The sequence below is a fragment of the Bison bison genome, unplaced genomic scaffold, assembly GCF_000754665.1.
Source record: "Bison bison bison isolate TAMUID 2011002044 unplaced genomic scaffold, Bison_UMD1.0 scf7180017864203, whole genome shotgun sequence".
Taxonomy (NCBI): Eukaryota; Metazoa; Chordata; class Mammalia; order Artiodactyla; family Bovidae; genus Bison; species Bison bison.
Window position 1 is genome coordinate 7,060,863 of NW_011494775.1, and position 9,290 is coordinate 7,070,152.

Consider the following 9,290-nt stretch of genomic DNA (forward strand, 5'->3'; position numbering starts at 1 on the left):
CACCCGCCCACCCCCTCTTATAGTCTCATTCAGCAGGCCGTTGGGGTTGCCCCACGCCTGAGTTGGGCGTCCCCACTTCCTCCTTACAACTCCAGCGCCTCAGGAAGCTTGGGGTTTAAAGCTACACCCCAAGAAGGCTGCAGGGGCTTCAAGCTCAGGCTCAGGGTCCCGCCCCACCTCCAAGAGGTGTGGGAAGCTGGCTAGCACCCACCCCCTGCTGAGGTCCTCTGGGCCGGGGGCAATGTGGCCACAGCCCTCCAGCCTTCCACATTTCCAAGGGGACATTGCCCCCCTCCTACAGGGTCCCCGTAGCCCCAGCAAGGTGGGACGTGGCTGGTGTGTGCAGGGCTTAGGGTGAAGCCCCTTCTGTGGGACATAAAAGGGAATGGGGGGCGGGTCTCAGCACCCTTCACCTTCTCACACCCACAGGGTCATCTCTCTGCCCTGACTTTGTCTGAGGGATTCATGCTTCATTCCATAGCAGAGTTCTGGCCTGGGGTGGTCTTCCCCCAGGGACACCTGTGGTCATCATGACTGGGGTGGGGGCACCTGGCATGGAGTGGCTGAGGCCAGAGATGTTGCTCTGTATCAAGGGTGGGAGGGTGGGGGAGACTTGGGTGCCCAAGAGACATTTATTTATTTGTGTTTTTATTTATAACTGGCTCAAACCTACAGAAGCATAGGTAGAAGAGCTCATGAAATTGGGGGGCAAAAACACACTTTTCAGGTTTTTTATGTTGAAACCATTTCACGCTTACAGAAGCCTGCAAAATTCCCAGACTTGCTGCCACGGCATCCCTGGGACCCTGGTCTTGCACAAATGTTATCTCTTCCACAGGTTGCCTGGATGTCACAATCACCCGTCTCTGGTTCAGGAGCCCTCCTGTGTCTCCTCGGCTCTGGGGCAGCTGCTCAGCCTTTCCTGTCCCTCCTATTGTGTACTGGTGGGCATTTGGAGCTTATGTGGGGCCCCCACAAGGAGTCGGGATCTGCGTCCTGGGCGGGGGTCCCACAGACTCCAGGTCCCTCCTGCCAAGTCACACTTCCCCCTTTGGAGAGATCTAGTGTCTGGGAGGATCGTCCGAGGCAGAAACAGCCTGTTCTGCCTTTTGCCCGCTGAGGTCCCCTGCATCGGCCGCCCCATCTCTGCCAACGTACTTTTATTTTCCAAATTTTATTGAGTATGGTTGATTTACAACATTGTGTTAATTTCTTCTGTACAGCAAAGTGACTAAGTTATACATATATGTATATATATCCTTTTCCATCATAGTTTATCATAGGATATTGAATATAATTCCCTGCGCTCTACAGTAAGATCTTGTTGTTTATCCCTCCTACTTATACTAGTTTGCATCTGCTAATCCCAGACTCCCAGTACAGCCTTTCCCCACCCTCCTATCCCCTTGGCAATCACAAGTCTGTTCTTTATGTCTGTTTTGTAGATATGTTCATTTGTGTCATATTTTAGATTCCACATACAAGTGATATCATGTGGTACTTGTCTTTCTTTTTCTGACTCACTTCATTCGGTCTGAGAGTCTCTAGTCCGTCCATGTTGCTGCAGATGGCACATTCCATTCTTTTTTATGGCTGAGTAGTATTCCATTGTATGCACATGCCACAGCTTCATTCTGTTCTCAGTGGATGTTTAGGTTACTTCCATGTCTTGGCTATTGCAAATGGAACTGCTGTGAACATAGGGCCGCATATATCTTTTGGAATTCTAGTTTTGTCTGGGTGTGTGCCCGGGAATGGGATTGCAGGATCATATGGTAGCTCTAATTTTAGCTTTTCAAGGAACCTCCATCCTGTTCTCCACAGTGACTGTTCCAATTTACATTCCCACCAACGGTGTAGAAGGGTTCCCTTTTCTCTACACTCTCTCCCTCATTTGCTGTTTGTAGACTTAAAAAAAAAATTATTTGGCTGTGTCAGGTCTTAGTGGCATCATGTGGTATCTTTCATTACTGCACACAGACTCTCTAGTTGTGGAGTGGGGCCTCAGTAGTTGCAGTGTGTGGCATTAATTGCTCCAAGGCATGTGGGATCTTAGTTCCCTGACCAGGGATTGAACCCATGTCCTTTGCATTGCAAGGCGAATTCTTAACCACTGGATCACTAGGGCAGACCCATTTGTAGACTTTTTTAAAGTTAATTATTTTTGGCTGCGCTGAGTCTTTATTGCTGTGCACAGGCTTTTCTCTAGTTGAGACAAGAGGGGGCTACTCTAGTTGTGGTGCACAGGCTTCTGTTTGCAGTGGCTTCTCTTGTGGAACATGGGCTCTAGGCATCTGGGCTCAGTAGTTGTGGAGCAGGGCTCAGTTGTCCCTCGGCAGTGGATCAGAGATTGAACCTGTGAGCCCTGCATTGGCAGGCAGATTCTTTTTTTTTTTTTGAGACATTTTATTTTTTTAATGCCTACATAAACTGCTTTAGTATGGATGCACCATGAATTTTTTTCCCTGAACTTTTAACTTTTTGTTTTGTATCTGGGTACAATGGCAGCCCACTCCAGTACTCTTGCCTGGAGAATCCCATGGACGGAGGAGCCTGGTAGGCTGCAGTCCATGGGGTCGCTAAGAGTCGGACACGACTGAGCGACTTCACTTTCACTTTTCACTTTCATGCATTGGAGAAGGAAATGGCAACCCACTCCAGTGTTCTTGCCTGGAGAATCCCAGGGACGTGGGAGCCTGGTGGGCTGCCGTCTATGGGGTCGCACAGAGTCGGACACGACTGTGGCGACTTAGCAGCAGCATAGCTAATTAACAATGTTGTAGTAGTTTCAGGTGAACAGCTAAAGGCCCCAGTCATACATATGCATGTATCCATTCTCCTCCAAACCCTCCTCCCATCCAGGCTGGCACATAACATTGAGTAAAGTTCCATGTGCTATAAAATAGGTCCTTGTTGGTTTTCCATTTTGAATACAGCAGTGTGTACATGACCTTCCTAAACCCCTTAACTATCCTCCCCCTGCCCTCGCAACCATAATTTCCTTTCCAAGTCTGTGAGTCTTTTTATGTTTTGTAAGTAAGTGGTTTGTATCGTTGCTTTGCAGATTCCACATGTAAGGACTGTCATACCGTGTCTCTCCTTCTATGTTGGACTTCACTTCGCTCAGTGTGACACTCTCTAGGTTCATCCATGTTGCTGTGAATGGCATTATTTCATTCTTTTAAATGGCTGAGTAATATTCTATTATATATATATACACATATGTTATATATATATATACCCCACATTTTCTTTATCCTTTCCTCTGTTGTTGGACATTTAAGTTGCTTCTGTGTCTTGGCTATTTTAAACAGTGCTTCTATGAACATAGGGGTGCAGGTATCCTTTCAGATAATGTTTTTCTCCAGACATATGCCCAGGAGTAGGATTTCAGGGTCATATGGTAGCTCTATTTTTAGTTTTTAAGGAACCTCCATACTGTTCTCCATAGTGGTTGTACCAGTTTACATTCCTACCAGCAGTGCAGGTATGTACACTGTATATACAGTGTACCTTTTCTCTATACCCTCTCCAGCATTTGTTATGAATTCAAAAATACATTTATTTATTTATTTGGCTGCACCAGGTCTTAGTTGCAGCATGTGGAATCATTAGTTGTAGCATGTGGGATCTAGTTCCCTGACCGGGGATTGAACCCAGGCCCCCTGCATTGGGAACGTGAAGTCTTAGCCATTGGACTACCAGGGAAGTCCCTGTAGTTTTTTTGATGCCGGCCATTCTGACTGGTGTTTTGATTTACGTTTCTCTAATAATTAGCAATGTTGAACATCTTTTTACCTGCCTGTTGGCCATCTTTATGTCCTCTTTGGAGAAATGTCTATTCAGGTCCTCTGCCCATTTTTTGTGTGGGCTGTTTGTTTTGATGCTGTTAAGCATCATAAACTGCTTATATATTTTGGAGGCTAATCCCTTATTAGTCACACTTTTACAAATATTTTATCCCAATCTGTGGGTTGTCTTTTCATTTTGTTTTTTGTTTCCTTTGCTATGCAAAAACTTTTGAGCTTAAGTAGGTCCCATCTATTTGTTTTTATTTCCATTTTTCCAGGAGATGGATCAAAAAAGATGCTGCTGTAATTTATGTCAGAGGATTTTCTGCCTATGTTTTCCTCTAGGAGTTTTATAGTATCTGGTCTCACATTTAGGTCTTTAATCCATTTTGAGCTTATTTTTGGGTATAGATGTAAAGAATGATCTGACTTCCTTTTTGCATGTGGCTGTCCAGTTTTCCCAGGACCATTTGTTGAAGAGACTGTCTTTTCAGCATTGTATAGTCTTGCCTGTTTTGCCATAGATTAATTGGCATAGGTGCATGAGTTTATTCCTGGGTTTTCTCTCCTGTTCTCTCCTGATCTATGTTTCTACTGTTGTGCCAGTACCATACTGTTTTGATGACTGTAGCTTTGTAGTATAGTCTGGAGTGAGGGAGCCTGACTCCTCCAGCTCTGTTTTTCTTTTTCAAAATTGACTTGGCAGGCAGATTCATAACTACTGGACTGTCAGAGAAGTCCCTTGAAGACTTTAATGGTGGCCATTCTGACTGATGTGAGGTAATACCTCATTGTAGTTTTGATTTGCATTTCTCTATGAATTAGCAATGTAGAGCAGCTTTTTGTGTGCCTGTTGGCCATCTGTATTGCTGACACATTTTTAATTCATGCATCAGCCCAGTCACTTGGGAAAGGTCCCCAGGTCCTCCTGCAGGGCGTCTGCCACAGCTCTGGGTGTGGCTCTGACGTGTCCCCATAGAACCCCGGGGTTGCTATGCTCTCTGCTTTCAGAACAGGATTTTCTCTTTCAACAAGAGCATCTTTGCAGACTAGCTCCTTCTGGTCCAGCAGGCTGGTTGCTCAGTGCCTCGGTCCCCCCACCTGTATGGTGAGGTGGGGCTCTCACAGCAAGTATACTGGAGTGTTTTGACATTCCCTCCTCTGGTGGATCAGATTTTTTCAGAACTCTCCACTATGACCCCTCAGTCTTGGGGTGGCCCTACATTGCATGGCTCATAGCTTCATTGAGTTATGCTTATGCTTTCGGACTGTGGTCCTGGAGCAGACTCTTGAGAGTCTCTTAGACTGCAGGGAGATCAAACCAGTCAATCCTAGAGGAAATCAACCCTGAATATTCATTGGAAGGACTGATGCTGATGCTGAAACTCCAATACTTTGGTCACCTGATGTGATGAACCAACTCATCGGGAAACCAACTTTTCCTGATGCAGGGAAAGATTGAGGGCAGGAGGAGAAGAGGGCAACAGAGAATGAGATGGTTGAATGTCATCACCAATTCAGTGGACATGAACTTGGGCATACTCCGGGAGATGATGTGGGACAGGGAAGCCTGGTGTGCTGCAGTCCACAGGGTTGCAAAGAGTCGGACACAACTTGGTAACTGAACAGTAGTGGGGTGATGGTAGTCATAGTCCCTCCCCAGGGCTGACAGTGGGAGGGGGCATAAATGAGAGCATAGGAGGGTGCTGGGCACACGGTGAGCAGAGGTGCCAGCCTGTCACACCAGGCTCCATAGTCCCTCACCTGGGTTCACATTCTGCTGTGCTTTGTGAATCTGGGCTGGGCACACCACTTCTCTGAGCCTCAGTTTCCCCATCTGTTAGTGATGGGGGTGATGAGAACATCCCCATGTCAGGGGTTGATTCACCGGATACAGAGGAGAGTTCCATGAACTGTCAGCTGATGAAATAGGACACACACACACAGCATCACTCAGTCCTGAAAAGGAGAAACTTGCTACCACGTGGACAGTCCCTGAGAACACGATGCTCAGTGAGAGGAGCAGACACAGAAAGACACACAGGGTGTGAGTCCACTGATGGGAAACGTCCAGAACAGGCCGATCCACAGACACAGAGAGTGGATTCCTGGTTGTCAGGGGCTTGGGGAGAAGAAGGGTGACTGCTGATGGTGATGGGGCTTCTTTTGGGGTGATGGAATATTCTGGAATTAGAGGTGGTGGTTGCACAATCCAGTCACTGTACTAAATGCCACTGAATTGTTAAGTGGGTGAATTATATGTATGGTATGTGAAGTACATTTCAATAAATCTTTAACCAAAGAAAGAAAAAGAAACACACACACATAACTTTGCTAGAGAATGGCCCAGGAGGTCCTGGCAGGGAGCTCTCACCCACCAAAGAGCCTCTCAGAGTCAGGGGGCATTCACGGCATCGGTCACAACAGGAGGATGGCCTGGGGTCCGCCTCTCTGCTCCAGGCCTGGGATGGGGGCCGGCAGGTGAGCGCAGGACTCGGGGGCTTCCTGAAGGCAGAGGCTGGTCTGGAAGATGGGACAGTGTGGGCCTGGGTGGGGAGCTGGGGGCACTGGGGGCCGTAACTTGGAGGAACTCTCTGGGGCCTCTGGGGGTCAGGCCCATGGGTGGAGAGGAAGCAGGGCTAGAAGCTGCGGCTTTGTCCCCTTCCTACTCCAACTGTGGCTGGTGCAACAGACAACGGTCTTGGGAACTGGAGCTGGGAGGGGGCCGAGCAGACCTGAGCGACACACCTGGGATCCAGGGAGGGTGAGGGAGAGAGGCTCATCCTCAGAGTTTCTGCCTCTTTTTGCTCTTCTCTCTTTAAGAAACGAAAACACTCCATCCTCGAGGGTGTCAGTGTCTGGGGCTCCAAAGCTGGGACCCTCTGCTCTGGGACCCCAACCCCCAGGGCCTCAGTTTCCCCATCTGAACAATGAACAGGTGGGGCCCCTGGACTGTTCTGGGCTCCTGAGACACACGTTTCTCTCTGGGTTTCAGTTTGCCCCTCTGTAAAGAGGACCCATTATGAAGCCCCAATACACCTCCTGGTAAAATCATGGTACTAAATATCAATGTTCAAGTAGAACTTGTACATGAATGTCCATAGCAACCGGCTTCACAACAGCCAGGGTGGAACCAACCCAGATGACCATCCACAGATGATGGTTACACATCACAGGAGCATCACTCAGCCCTGAGAAGAGGAAAAGCCCTGACACATGCTATCACACGGACAGACCCTGAAAACATGATGCTCAGTGAAAGAAGCAGGCAGGACATACAGGGTGTGATTCCACTGATGGGAAATGTCCAGAACAGGCAGATCCACAGACACAGAGACTGGGTTCCTGGTTGTCATGGGGTGGGGGAGAAGATGGGAGGTGATGTGGATGGGAGTGGGCTTCTATTGGGGTGATGGAATGTCCTGGAATTGGATAGCGAGGTTTGGATGGTGAGGGCTGCACAGCCTAGTGAAATACACTAGTTATATTTTGAATTATACACTTAAAAAAAGTGAATGTTATATTATGTGAATTTCATCAATAACTTACGAAAAACAAATAAACTCAATGAATATTAAGGGTTGATTTTCTTTAGGATTGACTGGTATAATCTCCTTGCAGTCTAAGGGACTCTCAAGAGTCTTCTCCAGCACCACAATTTGAAAGCATCAATTCTTTGGCGCTCATCCTTCTTTATGGTCCAACTCTCATATCCATACATGACTACTGGAAAAACCATAGCTTTCGCTATACAGGCTTTTGTCAGCAAATGATGTCTCTGCTTTTTAATACACTGTCTAGGCTTGTCATAGCTTTTCTTCCAAGGAGCAAGCATCTTTTAGTTTCATGGCTACAGTCACAGTCCACAATGATTTTGGAGCCCAAGGAAATAAAATCTGTCACTGCTTCTACTCTTTCCCCTTCTATTTGCCATGAAGTGATGGGACCACAGATGTCATGATCTTAGTTTTTCTAATATTGATTCATTATTCCCCAGGTATTTTTATAACGTTTCATGTCTTGTTCATTTATTTTTGACTGTGCTGGGTCTTTGTTGCCACATGCAGGCTTTCTCTGGTTTGTGGCGAGTGGGGGCTACTCTTTGTTGCACTTCTCAGGCTTCTCATTGTGGTGGCTTCTTTTGTTGTGGAGCACAGGATCTAGGTGCTTGGGCTTCAGTATTTGCAGTACTGGGGCTTAGCTGACCCTCAGCATGTGGGATCTTCCCAGACCAAGGATCAAACCTGTGTCCCCTACATTGGCAGGCAGATCTTTAACCACTGGACCATCAGGGAAGTTCCTAAGTATATTTTTAAAATGCATGTATAATATGTAATTGGTACTAATATATAATGTAAGATTTAACTTAAAAAAATATATATATATTTATTTATTTATTTGACTGTGCCAGGTTTTAGTTGTAGCATGTAGGATCTAGTTCCCCGACCAGGGATTGAACCCAGGCCGCCTACATTGTGAGCATGGAGTCTTAGCTACTGGACCCCCAGGGAAGTCTGTGATTTACAATTTTATTTTAGTTTAATACATTATATGTATTAAGTTTTACGTATCATTTATACAGTTATATTTATTATGTTTTATAGGTTCTTTATACAAGTATATTTATGTTTTATACATCATTATATAATTATATTTATTGTTTAATGTTTATATTTTAGTTCCTTTCATATTAGGCTCATTATCTTTCTGTGATTCAAGTGGCAGTCTAAAGCCAGTTTCTCATGTGTTTCTTGACTTCGCTGTACAATATACAGCCGGCCCTCAGTGGTCGCACATTCCACACCCACGGATTTAACCCACCACAAATCAAAAATATTTGGAAAAAAATTTACCAGAAAGTTCTAGAAAGTAAAACTTGAATTTGCTGTAGGCAGGCAGCTATTTGCACAGCATTGACATTGTATTATATAAAGTGCACAGAGGATGTATGTAGGTCACTTGCAAATATGACACCATTTGATATAAGGGACTTGAGCATCTGGGGATTTGGGCATCCATGAGGGTCCTGGAGCCAAGCCCCTGCAGACACTAAGCGTTGGTAACAGTGAACTGTTAGTCGCTCAGCCCTGTTCCACTCTGCGCAACCACAAGGACTGTAGCCCACCAGGCTCCTCCTTCTATGGGATTCTCCAGGAAAGAATACTGGAGTGGGTTGCCATTCCCTTCTCCAGGGATATTCCCCATTCAGGGATCAAACCTACATCTCCTGCATTGCAGGCAGATTCTTCACCATCTGAGCCACCAGGAAAGCCCCAGGGGTGACTGTATTCCCCACCAACATGACAGATGGTTCGTGGGGGCTGTAATCTCACAGGTGTGGGTTCAGAGCCCAGCTCTGGCTGTGTGGCCTCAGGGGAGTCACCCAATCTCTGTGAGCCTCGGTGCTGCCTCTGTGGAGTGGAGGTCATGAGAGCCCCTGGTTCCCAGGACCGTGATCAGATTCCATGAGTGGAGACCCCTGGAGTGGATGCCACTCTT

At 46.5% G+C, this 9,290-nt stretch overlaps 1 protein-coding gene across 1 annotated transcript in view; it reads right to left on the reverse strand.

The window, feature by feature from the left end:
* Positions 1–5,628, reverse strand: part of PRTN3 (proteinase 3) — a 9,185-nt gene extending 3,557 nt beyond the window's left edge. Inside the window, exon 1 of the mRNA XM_010844649.1 lies at positions 5,556–5,628. Coding sequence (XP_010842951.1) covers positions 5,556–5,628 — 73 coding nt within the window. The remainder of the gene's footprint in view (positions 1–5,555) is intronic.
* Positions 5,629–9,290: the final 3,662 nt, after the last annotated feature.